The following is a 21,670-nucleotide window of genomic DNA, read 5'->3' as shown; positions in this document are numbered from 1 at the left end:
TATCTGGGCTTCACTGATGTTCAATTATCTTGTAATTGAATGAGCGAGTAAGATGCGGCGGTGCAATCATAGAGGGTGACTAAGTATCTGGTTCTTGTTTATCATAATGTGACACTATCACTCTATATTAATTGAATTTGGACAGTAAGATTACATGTTTGAGCTGGACCTTCAACCATGGAAGGAATTTTGTTTGTGGCATTGATTGGGCTACAAAACGGCAGATCAATCGGATTTCACTCATCCTTGGCTCGACTAGATGAGCAGGAACATAAGTCACATGGAAAACAGCCTGCAGAGTCGATCTTTAGCTGAGCATAGCACTTTCAACATGCGCTATGGTGGCGTTTCCTGGCATGTCTTCGGATGCTGCAGGGAGGCAGCATCAGGGCCTGTCATGCAGTGTTGTTTTCGTCAACGATGACTATGGCAAAAATATTTCATTGGCGCCACTTTTTTTCATGATGTAACGGGGCGGTGAGCTAAACGAGGATATTTGATGACGATGACATGACGTGACGTACATGAAACTTTCGTCGACGGGACAAAATTGTTAGCATGTGTTTCGTCAGATGATCCAAATGAGAGAGTGCGAGTGAGAGAGAGGGAGAGAGTGCGAGTGAGAGAGAGGGAGAGAGTGCGAGTGAGAGAGAGAGAGAGAGTGTGTGTGAGAGAGAGAGAGTGTGTGTGAGAGAGAGAGAGTGTGTGTGAGAGAGAGAGTGTGTGTGAGAGAGAGAGAGAGAGAGAGAGAGTGTGAGAGAGAGAGAGAGTGGAAGAGAGAGGAGAGTGAGAGAGAGAGAGAGAGAGTGAGAGAGTGAGAGAGAGAGAGAGAGTGAGAGAGAGAGAAGAGAGTGTGAGAGAGAGAGAAGAGTGTGAGAGAGAGTGTGAGAGAGAGTGTGAGAGAGAGTGTGAGAGAGAGTGTGAGAGAGAGTGTGAGAGAGAGTGTGAGAGAGAGTGTGAGAGAGAGTGTGAGAGAGTGAGAGAGAGTGAGAGAGAGAGAGAGAGAGAGAGAGAGAGAGAGAGAGAGAGAGAGAGGAGAGAGAGAGAGAGAGAGAGAGAGGAGAGCGAGAGAGAGAGAGAGAGAGAGAGAGAGAGAGAGAGAGAGAGAGAGAGAGAGAGAGAGAGGAGAGAGAGAGAGAGAGAGAGAGAGAGAGAGAGAGAGAGAGAGATGAGAGAGAGAGAGAGAGAGAGAGAGATTTTAATTTTGTCAGGTTAAATAATGTGTCATAGCAAGGAATTTGGGATGCACTGTTTGATGAATGCCTGTGCAAGTAAGTACTTTTCTAATGCATTTCTCTTCATCTACGCTCCACTAAGCAGCGTTTTCTTCACCATTATAAAAGATGCACTGGACAAATAAATCAGTGTATTCTCGAATGGGGGACGCAATCTCCAATCTGGCATCAGATTTGATGGTTGTGCATCATACGCTGCACCACAGGGAAGAGGAGAAGGCCGTTTGTAATGTGATGAAGATGAAACGGTCAAGCACCCCGAGTGCTCGCTGTTGTGCGAGGGGAACAGCGCCAGAAAGCGACCGCTGGCCCTGTTGCTGTTCAAATGTCATGGCGAATGCTCACTTCACTTGGGCGGCCTCAACCAAATACAGCAACAACTCCGCAGCCTCCTCTGAAAGCCTCCCCAAGACCTAGCTGGGATTCAGACGTTTCACACGTTTCCAGAACTTAGGGAAATATTAAGTGCCTGCATTTTCAACCGTGCAAGCGACTTGATCAGCATTTTGAAAGAGATTTCAAATATTACTGCGTTCACACACAGTACATTTACTTCTCATTTTTTCTTTCTTCTTTGATATCGCTAAATAAGGTAACCAAAAAGCTGTCAGTTCTTCAGTGAAAACCACAGCCACAATAAAAAAACGTGCGTCATTCTGTTTAATTAATACTTTAGTCTTAACAAAGCATTTTTTATCGCAACTGTCTTATTGGTTCTTAGTAGATTCCACAGGTGTTATATTGCGATGTCATCATAATGACGTCTTTCCTTCTGTCAAAGCGCTCAATCATGCGAGCAATTTTCAATTCTTATACCATGAAATGATGAACAAAAACACTCCCCGAGCTTGCCGTTGTAATAAAGTTGATTTAACCGAAACAGGGCATGCTAAATATGCTTTTTATCATTATATGACTACATTGTTAAAACATGAGTATTTTCTAATTGGACTGCGTGATAACAAACATGGCAATGAGTCACTGCGAGGCTCCATTGAACACATTTTAATTGGCTCATAATAGTCAATGGCGAGGAGAGACGCAGTCAGCCTTAAAAAATCCTCGCTACTTGCTTTGTTAAATGACATCTACAGTCCAGTTTCATGCGCAATACTGAGCACAGAATTCAATTTGTGGTACGGTTATTCATTTTAATGGATTATGGCTGGTAATTGACAAACTCTGAATGAAGCATTCAAGCCGAAAAGTTTGTCTTTCGTTTGATGTGTTGGATAGGATATCCTCAATTTTCAAGTTTTATTTTCTCACCAGACACTTCATTAGGCACACCTTGCTCTCTGTCTTCCTCCCACATTCCAAATATATACAGTACGTTGGGTTAAGTGAAGAATCTAATTTGCTCAAAGGTGTTAATGTGAGGATGAACACTTTTTTTGGTCTTTGTGCGCCGTTGATTGACAAGTGGCCAGTTTGCGGTGTTCGCTCAAAGTCAGCTGTGCTCACGTGCAACCCAATCGAGGACAAGAGCAAAAGAAAACGGGTGGAGACATTGCGCAGGTGTACCTAATGTTTTGGCTATTGACTTTAAAAGCCCATAAATATATTTTGGTCATGTGATACGTGTTCATTTGTCCGTTGGAGGTGAAGATCTGAAGGATAACAATGGCTGGAAAAACAAAGACTAGTAGAGCAGTCGGTTTGTTTTTGAGGTATGAGGCATGGTTTGGATTATTTATTTATTTATTTATTTATTTTTATTTATTTGCTTTGACTTCCGAGCAAACATTTGAGATATGAGTGCTGCATAGTGGCAATTAACTCAACTCAACTCAACAATTCTTCAAAAAAAGTGACTTCCAACTTTTTATTCCCAATCCCATTTGAAGTGTAATGTCAAATTTAACATAAAACAATGTGAATGACACTTTGTGTGCTTAAAACAATGACGTAACTTTGCTCTAAAGTCCGCTGGCATAACGCTGACACATAATGGCAAACGTGAAAAATTTGCTTAGGAATAATTATGGGAAAACAATTTATTAGCTATTGCAAACACTTTATTTCAGCACTTTGACTTCCGTATATTTCATGTTAGACTCACTTGAATTCTGCAGTGATAACCGTCAGCGCAAGTTGACCTCTGACTACACGAGAATTTGCTCCCCAAATGCCTGATATGGTCCTGCAGTAGGCAAACCTAGCGGGGCACATTAAGATACGGTGTCCTTCTGTTACGCTGCGAGGCGTTAGTTCCTGCAAAGTGTGCATTTATGCACAGCATATGATGATAAGAAGTCCCCCATACTTTTTCTCACTTGTGTGAGTGAGTCATGTGTTAGCGACACAAAACTTAGTGCTGACGGTGTGGTGTGGAAAACGCTGCGGCCATCTGGAAAGAATTTGAGCAAATTCTCATTCACTTTTAAAAGGAACATTTAAAAAGTTGTCGGATGAATGAGATGTCGACCTGATGTCTCTGCTTTTCCAAATTTAATGCATTAGTAGTACATGGCTTCATACTGAGAGATGTTTCAGTTTCAGACAAGTTAAACGATTCAGTCTCACATTCACACATTAGAGTCTTCAATTAACATGACGGATACCATCTCCACTCTGGAGCTGCATTGAGATCCAAACCCTGAACCTCAGAACTGTGAGGCAGACAATCTAACAACTGTGCTGCCTAGTTAGAAAGATCTCTGCAAGCGCTGCGACAAAGTATCCCAATGAGCCAGGTGAAAATGGTGAATTCAGTCAGGTTTACTAAAATCGAAAGCGCGAAGTACATTTTATTGGACGGACCGAGAGCATATTGTGTATTCTTAACTCAGTTCATTTTCTGTGAATTTCATGTCCCTCCATTTCATCTTTCAATCTCTTGCTCCCTCTCTTTGGCCACACACACGCACTTGTTTTTAATTATACCTCTGTACCAAGAGATTCTCTAATGGCAGTGGCAGACACGAACTTAACATTACTGTCAGACCAAAGCAAATTCCATCAGTCCAGGAAAAAAAAAAGTTGCTGCGCTGGCTATTTTCTACAAGTCATAATATTTTAAAGCCGATATCGACGCTGTACTCATTTCCTCCCTTTTTTTTTTCCAGGTCACAGTTCATAGTGATGCATCATAAAACGTTCATGCGAGACTGGACTATTTCCGGGGCTAATCGATCAGGATATAAACCTTGTTGTGATTGATATTGTCAGACAGGAAATACTTTTCATTCGTCCAGTGATGACCAGATATTATTTTATTTTTTTTATAACTGCACTGCTCATGATGAGTGATTTAATAATATGACCATTGGTTGCAAAGTATCAGACACACCTCCCGGGTGATACGATGGAGTTAAAGTGGTGGATGGACAACAGATGATGGCAGGAGACGCAATCTTTCATCAGCAATGACATTTTAAATATGGACAATATATATGCCAGCTCTCAAATAGGGAAAATCAGTGTCTATTTAAAAAATAAATGGGAAAACTGAAAAAATAAATAAATAAATAATAATTAAAAAAAAAAAAAAAAAAAAAAAAAAATAAAATAAAAAAAAAAAAAAAAAAAATATATATATATATATATGCGCACACACATGTTAAAATGAACCAATAAGATCGGTCATGTTGATTTAGTCAGTATTAAATGGAAACAAACCCCCCACATATGTTTGCGTGCACACTCTGACACTCACACTGCGTTCCCCGCCTACAGTAGCAACCATCTCGCTGTGAGAAACGAGACATTTCCCCTCCGCGTGAAGGCTATATCGTGCCTTCTCGCCCCCTTTCCCCCCTGTGGACTCTCTCTCTGTGGCGGATATAGCAACCTGTGGTGGGGTCTTCATAAATCAAGACGCTTGCACCGGCACGATGAGACTACTTTTTAATTAAAACTGTGAATCAGACGCCTTTGATTATGAATTGTACTCGACTGCCACTGAATAAAATATACAGGCCTCGCTTCACCCCCCCTCCCCCCACCCCACCTTCACTCCGACGCTTCCCCACCCTGTCTCGCTCTGTCTGCTTCTCTCTCACATTCACTGTTCAATTTTCAGAAATGGAGAATGTTCACAGCAGGCTTTGGCCATGCACAGCTGCTGAAGGTTGACAGTATTGTGAAATAGCCAGGGAGCTTAGCGGTTGCATAAATACAATAACTCAAAAATACAGAGTGCGGCGCCACTGGGGTCAACACCATTATATCACATAAAACAGCCAGGAGGAGCCAAACACACCACTCCATGCTGCCACTCCTTTAATTATCACTGCTGATACGTGTTGTGAGCTTACATCATCCAGTCGAAACTGTGAGAGCAATATTACGATACGAGGAACATTGGGTTTGCTTGCCTTCTTTTCTTTTCTATTGTAATCAAGAAAGCTGGAAAGGCAGCTGAGGTAACAGAGGACGCAGTTCTGCTTTCCCACTCTTCACTGTCTCCAGGCAGCAACAGTGACAGGTCCGTACTGTCAAAGACAATGAGTAATATCCCAATATCGGAATATATTCATACGGCAAACGACGCATCTTAAAAGCTTCTCTGAGGAGTACCAACAACACGTGTCCTTTCTTTATTGTTTATCAATGACCACTGTATGTCTGGTTAGTACAATTGACTCCATGGAAAAATGGGGACGATCCAGGCCACTGAAGGGCAGAAAATTGCCGATCAATTTAAATAGGGAGGGGGTGCGAAGGTGCGACACTGACTCTGTTTTACAGAAGACTTCTGTTTACTGAGGCTTATATGTTCCGGACCCACCCGCAATGGGTTCAAAGCCATGAAATCGAGAGACCAATAAACAAACGGTGGTGTTTCCTTTCCCTAATAAATTGGCATCATTACAATAAGTCTACTGTTAAAGCCCGATACAAGGGGAACGATGAACCGCGATATAGAAATGATGTGGAAAGGGACGAAGTGAAATGCAAATTTACCGCTCCACACAATCACACTCATGAATGATAATGCCCCGCTAATTGACGTTATCAGTTTGATTCACTCTGACGACTGCAGCGCTGTAAATGGAGTCCGCCAAATTCCAGGAGTCCTGACCTGAGTTAGTCAGGTTATATTTTTGCAATCAATGCCGTCATCAAGGCGTATTTGTATTTTCATGACTATTCATAAGCAAATTATATTCGCTTGTTGTGAGTAGTCTCATATCAGTTTCATATTCTGTTGTCTGTCTCTGTCTATCAATCAATCTATCTATTGATCGAGCTTATTTTCTTTTTTTTTCTTTTTTATCTTTTTTTTTTTTTTTAGAAATGTAACACTTCCAACAAATGACTCACATCTGTTCACTTGTCAGCAAAGGTATCTTGATCGTATGTAACATCTAATTTGTTTAGAGAATAATATTTGCAACCATCCAGAATTCAAATTTCAATCTGAAAGGGTGAAAAATGTTATCTGGTCCTCCGACATGTCCTATCACTCACTACGGCAACAGCAGTCAACACCAGATGTAAAGACGAATAATGCAAGGAAGCTTGATACCATCAAGACATTTGTTGCAAATTTTCATTTGGAATTTTAAATCTCATGCTCCCTCTCTACTTCTTTTATCCCAACAATATATTGTTTTCCTCTTTTGAAACGTGGCACTCCAAAGCATTTTGTGTCCATGGTAACTGCCGCCTCTGCCGTCACCACACATTTTACAAAATGATACAAAATGTACCTTTTCTCAAACAGAGCGCACTTTTTAATGAGCAGCCAAAATGGCAACAAGTCGGAACATGAAATGCTCAATGTACTCTGTTGTTCTTGTTTGTTCGCTAAGCGTGTTGCCTTTTTGTTGAATTTATTGGCAGGTTACATTGTGCACTGGTATTACGTAACTATTTATGTAGCCGAGGCAGCAATTGAATTTCATTCCAAACTGTGGCTGGCTTTATGTATAATGACAATTTCGAGTATCTCCGCTCGTTTTAACTATGCGTGATACAGCGCTACGCGTTTGATATCGAATTTCCCACCAGCTGAGTAACAAGCGGGCACAGAATTGTTTTAGCGCTGCCCAGTGCGCCTGTATGCTGTCCAACATTACTCCCAAAGGACACGGGACAGTGTGGGACTCACTTAGCTCATTTACTGAGCACACATACTCATAATTCGGAGCAATTCCTCATTCTTTTCTTTAACGTGACAGCTGCGGAACAGATGAAATCGCCTGCAGCTGTTTGGCAACATGCTGGTTGTGCGTCTGAGGGACTGAGACCAAAGTGTTATGTGTGATCAACATCCTGGTCCACACACCTCAGTCAAGCCTGAGGTCATAACAGAATCAAAACAGTTTGTTCTTGTCTCGGGAGGTGCGTACTCCCGACTAGAAATTGTTCCTTTCTGCATATCAAGTCTCTTGCAGGCATAAATATATTCAAACCTTCAGATTGAGAAATGTTTTGACACCACTGAGGAAGATAAGTTTGGTCCCTCTCCCAGGGACACGTTTCTATTTACACCACCTCCTGAAGAGGCGCTTAATCTTGTCAATGATTTGCGGTTTTAGCACCAAAATCCTTCTCTCTCCCCCTCGCCCTCTTCTTTCTCACCCGCGCTGACTTTGATTTATTTTCTCTTCACTCGCTTCCACCTCACTCACCTTGCCACAGGTGCCTTGCATCAGCACCATTTCACCCGCCCATGCTTCATTTTGTGAAACCTTCACAGGTGTGTGTGTGTGTGTGTGTGTACCGTACATAACGCATGGAATGTGCATTGTGTTCCCAGGTGAGGCTCAGGGCAGGAAGAGGCAGGGAGTGACCCCTCGTGACAATAAAAGCGCTGTAATCACTTTCAATGTGTTTTATTGACAGCTTTTCACAGATTAGAACCACAATAATCTATCCTCCTCCATCCATCTCATTCCGAGCTGTTATTTTTGGCACCGGGATCCCGTCTTTTTGGATTAGTAGGTTCCTAAGTGTTTTTTTAGGAGGATGTAGTGAGAAACAACAAGGCTGTGGAGAAAGGTATTTACTCCATTGTGTGTCTGCGGCGGATGCTCTACTGAAGCAGTTTTCTTTAAGGACGGGAGTCCGAGTCGGCGTCTCTTGGGTATGATTTGATACGACACAACTCGAGCCAGAACACGGCCTAATCCGCTACTACAGTGTCTACGTGTCTGACAACACAATCCAGAACAAACGCAAAGAAACAGGGAGATATCTTTCGATGAGGATCGTTCCAAAAATTACAGACTGGCCAAACAGTTTCGACTCGGGTTTAAATGGGTTATAATTTTTTTTTTTAACATAATTACCGTCCTATCAACCAAGTGATATCTTTGTACCAACGGGCCTGGACACGCCAAAAGAAAGCGATCTCTTCATTCTCCCCTGTGGCTGAATATTGACTGATGGGTTTCATTTGCACCTATCAATTCTCTGGCTAATTTTACACATTTCAATTAATCCCAGGTATTCTTGAGTGAAAGTGCGATTAGAAGCCGGAGGGACTTGGCGTTCACGGTCACGCTCCCCGCCGTTCTTTTTCTCGCATGATGGTCACGATTTTCTTGCCAACATGACGATGTCTCAGATGTTGTTGCAGCCACTCTCCGAGGCTGTATCAAGAGTCTCCTAACACTGGGATGATGATGAAACTCCCGAAAGGGATAATGACATCTACGTTGGTTTTACAAATGGATGTCACCCCCCTCCCCACCCCCACCCCTCGCGTTTAATCCCACCCAACGCTCAGTCTGGACTGGCCTGCGCATCTCCACGAAAAAAATAGCCGATATATACCGACAAGATCAGACGGCTAGCTTTTCCACTTTGTCAGGCTGCAGCCACTGTGATGCATAAACAGACCGTTAGTCATAGTGGCCAGCTCACACACAAGCAGACTGGAACAAACACAGGTGTGCTCTTTAAAATACTGCAGTGGGTGGCGTCAGAATAAATGCGCTAAAACTAAAAGAACTCTTTTAATGTCTGCTTTTGGACTACTTGCTCTACCGATTTAGGCAACATGCAACTGTGCATCACACACCAAACTAAACCGAATTTGACTTGGTGGAAATCACACATCCATTATTTGAAGATGTCTCCAAGTGACACTCCAACTAAGGTCCTTGCAGTCATACTTGCCGAGCTACAGTGAGACTACGAAGGCCAGGAGTTGCCTTGCATATCATTTATCTGCAGTTCAGTAATCTTCGCAAGTGTCTTTTAGACATAGTTACTTGCTTAAAATACATTGTGCGGTAAAGCTCGATCGTTTAAAATATTATCAAGGCGACGTGTGGTTGAAGAAGTGCTGCGGGAGCTTTGGAGGGTCACTGCAGCAGAGTGAAGGGCAGTTTGTTCAAGAAAAGAGATTTAGAAGAGTGAATTAGTTCAGCCATGAAGGAAATTGAGCCGGTGACCTGCTGCTAAGCTGGGTGGTTTGAACATCTGTCTCAAGAAGTAGAAGCCTATTAGTCTTTTGTTAAATGGGGTCTTTGGAACTGTTCTTAGTATAGAATTGATGGGATTTTTACACTTCAGGTGTAAACAATGGAATGAAATGTTGAGCACGGCTCAGGACGAACTGTCATCTTCTCTCGTGGGCTCTATTTAAAAAAAAATAAAATAAAAATCCTCCGCCTCTGATGGCGTCCAGATAGAAAAGCATTTAACAGAAGCCCACCTCTTTGCATTTCGACATAAAAAGGCTAAACACCCCCGTTCCAGTGCCAGATTCTTGTGAAATCATAAAATAAATCATTTCAAAATGTTTCCCAACAAAAATGTGACATATAACCTGTCCAACTTTTTTTTTTTTTTTTTAAAGGGGAAGTAATGTGGTTGCACATGTGGGTGTGGCTATGTTCTGGATTGACCAATGACATTCAAACCCATGTTAAGTGGAAGTCAGCACACACCTGCCACTGAAGTGCTTATCGAGAGACTACATGAATAAATCAGTACAATAAAATATGTATAAAAAAAAGTCTACCAACCAAAATTAACATTTTAGAATTGCAAACTACGACACTGCAATGTTTAAATTCATTTATTTATTTATTTATTTATTTAATTTTCTCTTGGGCCTGTTCGGTTTTAATTGGAAAAGTTGTTGCCGGGTTATATGGCGTCGTTTTAACAATCTGTTTATGTACCTTTATGTGCATTCACAGTACAAAATCGTTCTGTGCATGCAGTAAACAACTTATTTTTTTAACATGGTTAGCTGCGGCTTTTAGTCTGGTGCGGCTTGTATATATATATATTTTCCCAAAAAGAGTTGCTGTGGTTTATATGCAGGTGCGCCTTATGGTCCGGAAAATATGGTGTTCCTACAGTGCAGTTTTACATGGCCTTCCAAACTTATTTCTTCCCTCACAGATCCCGTTAAATGATTCTTTTAGCATGACATTCATACTTCAATTAAAGGCGAAACCAAAGCATGACAACACTCCCTACTTGCCCGTTGAGATTAAATACATGCACTGTGGAGCTTTTGAGGTCATCCCCTTAGATATAGTATGCAGATATGCCGTCTGCTGTCCTCCTAGTCATCAAACATGGTAAAAAACAAAAAAAAAAAAAAAAGGGAAAAATCACCCTCCTCCAGTTTTTATGCAAATAACACCATGGACAAACCTGACACTTCACTTGTAATGAGGAGAGGATGATGAAAGAGTGTAAATGCAAGCGGTAGATAAGTGGCAGAAATGAGAGGAAGCATCGTTCAAGCAGACAAAATGTTAAACTCGAGAGAACAGGCTAAATAGAATTAAAACGAAAGGAATAGGGAGGAACTGGAAAGAGAGAGAGAGTGATGGCAGCTTCAGTGTACTCTCTTTTTTTTTTTTTTGGAACCAGACACCATAATGAAAGTAGATTGGTCCTGGAGTCTGGGTGAATGTGTGCATGAAGGCTGGCTGCTCTGATTCACTGTGGGGGCTGCTCGAGTGGCTCTTTCCGAACAAGATGCACACACGTAGTCTTCCACCTCCACAGGCTGCATGAATATTTATCAGGGCAGTTTTTAATGAGTTCACGCATCAAGCCAGAATTTCCTTGATATGTTCATGTTTCGTGCAGATTCCGGTGTCCAACTCATTCCTTATCAGCATGCGCTGCAGTGACCCGATCGCATCTCCGGGGCAGAGAGAGGTCTGCCTTCTCAAAAGTCTAACACAGACGGAGATTTAACATTTTCATGTGCCGTCTTGTCTTTTTTAAATCAATTACATCACAATACTATCACAAATCAGAGATCACAGCGCAGGTTGCTTTTTTTTTTAATGAAAAGAAAAGAAAATTAATTGAAAAAATGTCAGTTCTATTTACGGAGCCTCTGCTGCCTGGCACCGCTCACAACCTTTCAAACCAAATTCATCATCTGCACACTAACGTACGTTCATGTAGTCCGCAAGTGCACAAACCATTCTGCAAGCTTGTCCTGAGTGGATTTATTACAGCGAGCGCGGCACATGTTGCTATAGGAACAGAGTGCTGTTCACTTACATATATTAAAGTCAGATTCGGCTGCTTTTTTTTTTTTTTTTTTTTTCTCGACCCACCTGTAAAAAGAATCAGGCTTGTTTGGCTAACCGGCGAGTTGTTGTGTGAGCATGTTTGTGGCATCTGAATCATGACCTGTGCCCTAATAGCGGGACTCTTGCAGGAATGCGCTGCCTTCTGGCTATTATTTTATGAGTTATAGCTGACATAAATTGGAATTTTAGAGCAGCGCCAATTACAGAGCTATGTCCTCTCATCCCCTGCGTTGTCACCTTCCACTGTAAAAAAAAAAAATATGGCCTTGACGTTCATTAATGACTGTTCATTGTTAATTTGGGCCCACTTAGTAGCTGCTTTTTTTTCAGTGTGGTTTGAGTAACTACCTGAGACATTGTGTTCTTACCTAATTGGTCGACGGATGCATTTCCTCTGCAATCACTCTGCCAACCTCTATACTATTGGCTAAACCTTTTGACGTCGCAGAACTGAAAATCTTTTCAACGTGAGGCATGCGTGTTGCAACGCGCCGTGATGACGACCTTCAAGTTTGTGGACGTGCACTTTGGCCGGATAAGTGCAATGTGGAAATACTTTTCGAGTGAGTGAACATCCAATCCTAAGTGGATGCGCACGGTGCAATCTGTTAGAGTGAACATGCAATTTAGTGCCCTCTATTTATACACATGCCGAGTATGTCTTATGTTACCATGACGACTGTGCATATGACGAAGCGAGCGTCGTCAGCATTGCAGACTCAACGACTTCTGCAGCTATATTGAGGAACGACCCTTAAATCTTTTTCGAGGGTGTTAATTGAAGACTTCTGGAGATTCAGACTTCCTTTGGATCAGGAGCTGTTCAGATTGCAAATGGATGGCGCGTGCCTGCAGACACCACCGGCTAATATTTTATAATATGTCCCCTTTAAATTATGTGGTGGTGATGATTTTCTCGTGATTAGCTTTCCAGACGCCTCTGTGCTCATGATGTAGGGTGCCTTGTGCCTTCAGTTTAATTCCACTCAGTCTGCCTCTGTCCAAGTTCTACATTTTTTTATTTAATAGTCTTTTCAATGTTTTTAAACTATAATGGCGCATTGTTTGCAGAATGAATGTTGTTTTTCTTATGGTCGTGGAGAAATGCCATTTTGTTTTCTCCTCAAATATTATTATAAAAACGCCTTGGACAAATGTAGATTCCCTTCTAAAAAATGCCCCCGGTCGCAATAAAAGGCATTTAAATAAATGTAAAGCTATATGACACATTCATATCATGATATCGTGAGCTGTGAGAAGACCTCACTTTAATTTTGTACTGCATTTATTTTACTGAATAAACTTGAAATGTACAAACCAACACAGCTACCCAAACCTTTTAGTAAAAAGCCTGATTTTGAAAATTAATTCCAAAGATATTGTAAGTCTGTAAGGGCAGTTAAATCACTAAATATATTTGCTTCCCGAAAATGAAAATGTTCATAAAAGAGATCATTAAAAGCTCGATGCGCTATTTATCTTTTTAATGTTTTCCCCCGCCACTTTAATTTCAAAATGACAAACCAAACTAAGGCAGAACACTATGAAATAAATGACACTCACACCCCCCCCCTCCCCCGCCCACCGAATATATTCACATATAGATTAGATTTAAAACACATGAATGGAAAGTGTATCGTTTGTGCGTTTGTGAGTGAGAAGGTCGGCCCCTGCGGGCTCTTGGCCGAGGAGGGACGATCTGGAGTCCACCCATGTGTAAGTGATACGGCTGCTGTGTGCGCTGGTGTGGCTAAGAGAGCAAAATGGTGGGTGAGATGAGAGGGCTGGCTGACAAGGAAATGGGGTCATTTCGTGTCGTGACCTCATGCGCGTCATCCATAGTGTAAAATGCTTGCCTTTTGTGTTTCTTTATGAAATGTCCATGGACTCGATGGGCTCATTTTTGTTGGGCTCATCTTTCTTTGTGATCACTGGATTTACAAAGTGCGTTGTCTGATAATCATGCGTGGATGTGTTAAGGGCCAGTGTGTAACTGCAAGATGCTATGAGTGTGTGTGACGAGGCATAGTTTGGTGGTAACTTTGGTGGCAGGTAAATAGTTTTAGTCGATTTTCATGGAACAAAAAATAGTCATGCGCTACACTGCAGTTTTTAAAATTTGTCTTCAAATTAACGGCTTTATTAGTGCATAATAACGTTAGTTATAAATCAGCGATTCTAACAAGGTTGAACCTTAATGGACGGTGAGAAATCAATTCCACTTAATTTTTCGGAAATTTATCATTCATGTCTAGCAGTTTATAGCGACAGTCAGAACAATTAAATGCCCTTCTAGCAGATGACATAATTTCCCACAAACCTATGTATCCACCTGTTGCCGTTCATTTCATTATTATTTTGTAAAGCATTTGCTTTGGCTCACTAAAGCTTGGAAATGCCTGCTATACAGTATATAAGTTCTTTATTTTTTATAGTACAATTGTCAAATGTGATTTTTTTTTTTTAAAACAAAAACAGCAAAGTTAGAAAATAAACAAATCATACAAAAATGTACACTAAAAAAAAACTAAAACTACAAATTGAGTTCTTGCACTGAATGTTGGTTTCTTGTTCAGCAATTTTGTGCCATTCTTCTATGGTAACTTTTATGCAGAAGCGTCCTCTTGCGCTCGGGGAAAAAAATTACAGTATGTGATTATTTTATTTTTTGCTTCAAACCCAAAGTTGTTCGGTTGGGATCTTTTAGACATGCACTGAAAATATGGGCTTCCAAAAGTAATTTATTATTATTATTATTATTATAAATAATATTTTACATTGTGTTTTTGTTATACGTTTGGTTAACAAATCCGATGTTGCCTCCTCGTAGCACTGATGGGAAAAATATCGATCCTCTCGAGCATTTAAGTCTTTGTCATTTAAAACTTTGTCCAGGAATGTTTTTTGAAGCAACAACCAATTACATTTTTAGCAATCTTAATAGTGCCTCAATCTGTTTTCCCGTTGTAACGGTCCAACCCCCAAATCACAATGGCACCGGCTTTCTGTTCTCACTTCTCCATGAACCAGGAAGTAGCCAGCCAACGAACAAGCAAACAGAGAAACAAAACCCAAAACAGAGCTCGATGACTTATTTCTTTTTAATCCCTTATTAATAGTTCATTATATGATTTTTGCTAGAGTCGCTGGCGGTGAAGTTAGGAGTGACACAGTTCCTTCACTTTATCACTAAATCCTCTTGCGAAAACATTGGTGTGTGTGCGTGCGTGTGTGTCTGAGAGTGTCTCTGCAGTGTATGTTGTGTATCTCTGTGTCCATCAACTATGCCTGTACGCCAGTGCATGTAGGGCTCTTTTAATTGTTGCCATGGAAACAGAGTGCTGCCAGAGAGAGTCCAGATTCAAAGAGGGCATCACTAGCTCTTGCGCCCTCTCACTGTGCGATACTCTTTCTCCTCTCCCTCCTTCATGTCTGTCTTAAATTACTTTCTTTCTTTTCCCCTCTCCTGGCGTGTTCTCCTCTTTGCTTTCATCTTTCTTGTGTCTCACCAAGGTCCTCTTTGGTTTACGCTCGCTGTCTTTCCTCCCACTGCGCCCTCCTCCCTTTCTGTCTCTTTCTGTCCTCATGCCTCTTATCATCCCTCCAATAATTCTTTCCCTCCCACCTCTCCGTCCTTCCTGGGGAGGCGTGTGCAGTTGACTATTAACACAGGGACCTGTAATTAGAGCTGACGAACCCCCGGCAATTAGTTTTCCCTAAAGAAGTTGTTCTGTCATCGCTGCATACGGCCCTTTATCTTCCTCGCATTCGCTGTCCTGTTTTTCCTCATCCTGTCCGTCAATTCTTGTGTCATTTGCTGTCAGATTGTTTTTTTTTTTTTTTTTTGCCGGATTATTTTGTTTTGTTTTGTTTTCCTCAGTTCTTTGTTCCTACCACCTGCCTCCAAAATGCAGTCGACACACACAATGCAGCACATTTCTAAGCGGTTACACCACTACTGTCCTGGGTATCTCGGCCCACAAAACTGCGGTGAACATGTTCCCACCTACTGTACACCTACTCTGATGCTGTTAGGACACGTAGGCTTTAAGGACAAAAAAATAGACTCGCACATCAATGAGTTAAATTAATTAATCGATCCATGAATGCTTTGGATGCAATTTTTTTTTTTTTTTTTTTGGTCGTTGACAATTCACATTCACACCTATCCATAGTCTTTTTTTTTTTTTTTTATCAACGTGCAATGACAAAGATTCACTTTCTTTCTGTGACATCTTGGACTGGTTGCTAATAAATCAAAGTGCGCATGGAGATGCAAAATTGGAAGGTGGCCATGCGAGTGCATTAATATGTATGGTGATGGTGTTCCGACAAGATGAAGATGAAGAGAGGTAACCGTTTGGAATTGAATGTTAAGTGCAGCGCTTAAAAGAAAGACAACTTTCGTTTCGCATGCAGGGCTGAGGCCACGTGGTGGCAAATGGTGGCAGCGGCCCATGTTTACCAGAGGAGCATGTGTTGCGCAAGAAGAGCAGTTGGAACTACACTTAGCACATTTTCACCTGTGATATCATTGCGTGAGCAGATAAATTAAAAATTGATAACTTATAAACGGTGTAAAAAGCTCAAAAAGTATCAATTGTAAAATTGAGACACACGGAGAAGCGCATTGTTAGTTTGAAAAACTGGAGCGATGCTTACCTAATTATAAGTTTAAAGGTAGAAGGTGAGGTGGAGGCGGTCAGATCTAAGTGCATCTGCTAATCATTTCTTGTCAATTTTAGCATTTGACTTTGTCGGGATCTGAGCTTGTTACTGATCTTGTTTTCAGCAGTTTGTCTTTGTATTGTCTTATTCTGTGACAAAGTTTTCATTTCCCGTGTCGTGAAAGCTGTTATTTTATTCACTAGGGGGAATGCATGTCCTCATAATACATACCATAATGTCACTACAGAGAATTCCAGATGAATTATTGATTCTTGAGCTGGTTCTATGTAAATTATATGGCATCATATCACGTACGCGTGCGTTTTTATGCACTATTCATGTATGCCAAGTGTGACCGCTTCTCGTATCCCTCTTGATGTGCTTGTGGCTTATTTTTCCACTGGGTTTTCTTCTTTTTCTTCTCTCTTCTCCATCGTGCTTTTGGACAGACATTGACATGCACTAATTCACATAAGCCATGTAGCCTCTCGGCAATCCACTTTACTCAATCAATGTTGCATGGTTCTGTGTTCACTTCCATCTCATTTTCCAACTGCTTTAATTCCTCTCTTTGTTCACTTTCTTTTCTCCATTTTCTTTTTTCCATGTTTTTCAAAGTTTGTTTTCTCTCCTCTCTTCTACCTACAGGTATTTCTTTCCCGCTACTCCACCATGCCTGTCAGCGGCTGCGCCTCCCCCCTTCGGATCCATGCTGGGGCCTGCACCTTCGCCCCGTCTGTTGTCCAGGAGCCAGGGAGGCGAGTCCGACACCTCCATCCATCCCTGCCTCCGTCGCTGCACTGCCACACCGTCTCACTCGGTGTCCTTCTCTTACTCCTCTGCCTTCTTCACCTGCCCCCCTCTTGTCAGTCGCGGCGAGAGAAGGGAGGCGGAGGAGGTGGCGGCCACTACATCCCCATCCCCCCTCCCCCTCCTCACCATATGGCCCTTCCCAACATCTTGCGTGGCCTCAGCATCGCTGTTGTCCTGGTGGGCAACTCCAGTGAGATGGCGCTGGCCGGGGCTCGGGAGAAGGAAGACTTCCTGCACATGGCGCCCAATGTAGAAATCCTGACCATGAATGAGACGGACCCCAAAAGCATCATTAAGAGCATTTGTGACTTAATGACGGAGCACTGGCTACAGGGTGTGGTGTTTGGAGATGACACGGACCAAGAGGCCATTGCCCAGATCCTGGACTTCATTTCGGCCCAGACGCATATCCCCATCCTCGGAGTTCGCGGCGGATCATCCATGATCATGGCGGCGAAGGTAGGACACAAGTAACACATTTTTTTTGAGAGCACTCAAAGTTTTTCCATTCATATGTGACACTTAATAGTGCATACTAGGACATGAAGGCGGTCATTTGAAAATGATGTGCACGTTGCCACGGTTGATTGCAGACCAATCATACTCTTACCAAAGTATTGACAAATTATTCGGAAATTATTTGGGTTGTTTTGTCATTTTATTTAAAATGTAGTTTAGCGACATGGTGAATGTGTTTGGAATCGGATTCATTTACTTTCCGTGAGGCCGCACAAAGGCTTGCTGGTTGTGATTGGTCATTGGTTTGTTAGCACAATAGTCTTTATAGAATAGTAGTATGAGGTTTCCTGAGCAAGGCAAACACGTTTTGAAAAACACCATAATACCAAGATGAGTGGACAGAATCTGTGGGAATATAGTCGTCCTTTCATCGAGAACATTTGTGCATCGAAGGTCACTGGTCCTTGCTCGCCAACTCTGTTTTAGTTCATTTCTGTGTTTGATGTGGTTGAGGTCAGAGCTCTCCGATTCTTTTGCACTAAACTCATCAAAACAAGCCTTAATGGACATTGCTTTGTGGGGCGCAACTATACAGCAACAGAAAAGTTTCCTCAAAGGGTTCCCATAAATGAAGCATGCCGTTGTCCAAAATACCTCATTGTTGCATGTCGAAACGATGAGTCAAGTCAGTCAGTTAGAGCGGCGGAAAGACACACAGGCTAAGCGCCATGTTTGACTTGAAGCAGCTGCTTGCAATGACGCCAATAATGGGATCAGCTGGAGATTTCACTAGAACAGAGAACTGAGCTTTGTCAAGTTATTGGGCCTTGCCTAATGAGCAAAAAAAAGAAAAAAAAAAGCTCTATCTGTGTCCGCCTGGATCTGGACTTTGAGCCCATTCCTCAACATCTTCATCCATTCCATACTTGCATAAATCCATCAGATTGGAATAATTACCCGTGGAATATGCTGAGTCGTGTTGCTCCTTCTGCCGACAGTCTGCTGGTTGGTCTGTGATTTTTGTCGCCTCAGGGAGTCTTGTTGCATTTCCACCCGCCATGCCACTTTCCTGTAGTTTTGGTGCCATCAGGTCCAGGTCATCAGTTGCGCCAGCACACACATGAGCTTTAGTGACAATTCGAGGTCAGCAGCTGCCACTGAAGCTTGTGTTTCTGCCCCTTTTCATTAGAGAATTATGGAGAGAGATGGAATAGAGCAGTCCTCCTCCATTTACAGACGTTGGCTTCGCAAAGCAGTTCTCACAATCTTGCATTTTGAGGTCTGACCGCCTCTGCCTTTTTTTTATGTTGCCTACTAATGACAGTTGATTACTAAAAGCATCCTCTAAAGTGATAAATCTGACCAATATGGATTTTTTTTAGGCCAATGCTGATTCGGCAGAATAAAGTTCTGATGACTGATTAATCAACCGATTAATTAAAAAAAATATATATATTAAATTAAATTAAATTAAATTAATTCTTTTGGGTCCATTAGCAATTCCTAACAAGATAGACACTACAGACAGAACATTTACTTTGTCTTGGCTCTTGATGAAGGCGGACACTTTTTGCTCTGCTGCTGTCCCATCCTTATCTTCCTGCTTGCTGTCTTGGTCTATCTGCTGTCCTCTGTCTAAACTTATACGAGCCTCTTCTTGCACTTTTCCTTCCCAAAACTAACCATGGAATTAATCAGATCTTCTCTCAAAGCCACGGGCAAAACTTTCTCAACGAAGGGAGCAGGCAAAGAGGAGCCTTCTTGCCCCTCTGACACATTTGCTGCCGAGTATACCAAGGATCCTTGGGGAAAGTGGAGATCGGTTTGCCTGTCAATACTGTCTGTCGAAGACGTGGACGACATCTAGATTATTGGCCTCCCGATAACAGGTATCCTTCTGTTTGGAGTTAGCAGTTTCCTGATCTCTTGAAAAATTCAACCGACCGGAGCAGCTTCATTGGAAGGGAACAGGCTGCCGGTCCTTCTGGATGTTGTGGGGCGGGTGATCACAGTCAGATTTATACAATGACTGAACTCAATCGCAAAGTGGATGCGGTTTTAGAGTATCATCGTAATTTGGAAAAGAACGTGGAGAAGGTGGTATCTGGCCTAAAAAGAAAAGCGATCGTGGTTTCGACTAACTGATGCCAGTGAGACTGACAAGCTAAAGGTCTTTCAAGGCTTTCAAGGCTGGCTGAAATTATGGCCAGCCTGCTCCCAAAACATCTGTTATCTGGGCTATTCCCCTGGAAGAAAAATACGGTTGGATGCTATCATCCCAATCAGCACCCCCTCCTTCCCAGGTCCGAGACTGGTATGCCAAGGACGTCTCCACGAGGAGACGATAAGTTTGGCGAAGCAGCTGCAGACACTCGACACGTATACACATGCATGATAGTCTCGCACACACACATCCCTTTTATCACCGTCTTCACCGGACTGTTTTTCCCTCGAGATGGGACCTGAGCTGCGGAGCGCTCAAATAGACTGAGCTGCTGGCCAAACTGGTTGCGTCGCGTCCAACCCCATTTTCCTCGCCAATCCATCCTCCCCGTTCTCTACATGTAAAGCCTTGAGATCTGTCATACATGTCTTTTAAATGTGCGCTAAATGTGCGTTTTTTTTTTTTTCTCAGGCTCAAGAATGGTTAGAGCCCGTCTTTTTTCCCCTCCCGTCTCTTATTGTTTTTCCTTTCACATCTAAGCTATTGGAGGGTTTGTAACTGGGAAGCCAAATTCCTTATGTGTTCTGCATACTTGGCCAATGAATTTGATTCCGATTTGACTGTTTTGCAATACTTTGACTTTAATATTTGTTTGAATTTACAACAGAGAAAAATCTGTAAAAAATTCCACTTTTTGGGTGGAGCGTGGGATGTTTGAATAGCTTGTCTTATGTTGTCATGTTAATGTGTAAGAATAAATATCGTATAAAAATGATAAATTAGTTAATATTGGCCGATTAATTGGTCAGGCCCTATTTCCTGTATTAAGATGTAAAGGAGGATGATTAAACTAGTAAAATGTTCTACTATAATCAGAATAATGCAATGCTACTTTTACTTATGTGCACTTCAACTTACACATTTTTTTAAGTTACTTTTTATGTTTTGCAAGCCATAATTTGAGTTGTGAGTGAACTTCAGATATGCCACAACTGAAGTACGTTGGCACAAAAAAATATATATCACCACAATCAGCATTGTACTTGGCTCTTTATTGAATGGGTCTAACAGTGAAACAAATACAAAATGAAAACACTGTCGCCAGACAGAAGTAAAGAGTGACATTGTGTGGCAAAAAGGTTTAAAAAAAAAAAAGAAAAAAAATTCACCAGCCACTAGCAGGGTACTCCTCTCATGACAGCTTTCTCTCTGCGATACCAGGACTTGAGAAAACTAAGACAGGACTACATTAAGGCTTTGTCTCCAAACAGATTTGTGTCTGGCTAATGCGCTGAGACAGTGCTCTGGCGTAAATAAGATAGAGGAGGATTGGCAGAAGAAAGAGAGAAGAAAACGTGGCGAGAATGGAGAGATTCAGGTATTAAGGAGAAATTGGGGTGGGAAAATTCAGAAGGTAGTCATGCAGGGCCAAGTAATGTATATGGCGATACTCTTCTAAAAAGTCTACACACCCCTGGAAAAATGCCAGGGTTTTGTGATATTTTAAAAAAATTAAAAAAATGACAGCAAATTATTTCAAAATATTTTCCGCCATTAATGTGAACTATAATCTGTACAACTCCATAATTTTTTTTTTTTTTTTTTAAATCAGATGATGTGGTTGCACAAATGTTACATCACAATAACCTGTCATTTGGGGTGTGTAGACTTTTCATGTCATATTGGGAAGTGAATATGATGTGCAATCTTTAAGAAATGACAGCCAAAGATAACTAAAATATAAGCAGTCAGACCTTTGCCACGGCTTTAGAAATTGCCGCTCGTGAAATCATTGCGTGAACAGCTCAATCAAAGGCAAAGGCAAACTTGACCCCGCACTGGTCGCCGTACAAGCCTTG

General features: G+C 41.8%; 1 protein-coding gene across 2 annotated transcripts in view; it reads left to right on the top strand.

Moving 5' to 3' along the window:
* The window catches only part of grin2ba (glutamate receptor, ionotropic, N-methyl D-aspartate 2B, genome duplicate a), a 100,636-nt gene that overhangs the window by 12,803 nt on the left and 66,163 nt on the right, over positions 1-21,670 (top strand). Inside the window, exon 4 of one of the 2 annotated variants that reach the window (XM_088316333.1) lies at positions 17,024-17,647. In XM_088316333.1, the coding sequence (XP_088172459.1) occupies positions 17,024-17,647 (624 nt within the window). Of the gene's footprint in view, positions 1-16,824; positions 17,648-21,670 lie in introns of both variants that reach the window. The other variant, XM_088316332.1, reaches the window with a different exon arrangement.

This window comes from Idiotropiscis lumnitzeri, chromosome 15 (assembly GCF_059441095.1).
Source record: "Idiotropiscis lumnitzeri isolate Australia: NSW breed Sydney's pygmy pipehorse chromosome 15, RoL_Ilum_1.0, whole genome shotgun sequence".
Lineage (NCBI taxonomy): Eukaryota > Metazoa > Chordata > Actinopteri > Syngnathiformes > Syngnathidae > Idiotropiscis > Idiotropiscis lumnitzeri.
Note: the sequence above shows the minus strand (reverse complement) of the source record. Positions and strands in the feature narration are given on the sequence as shown.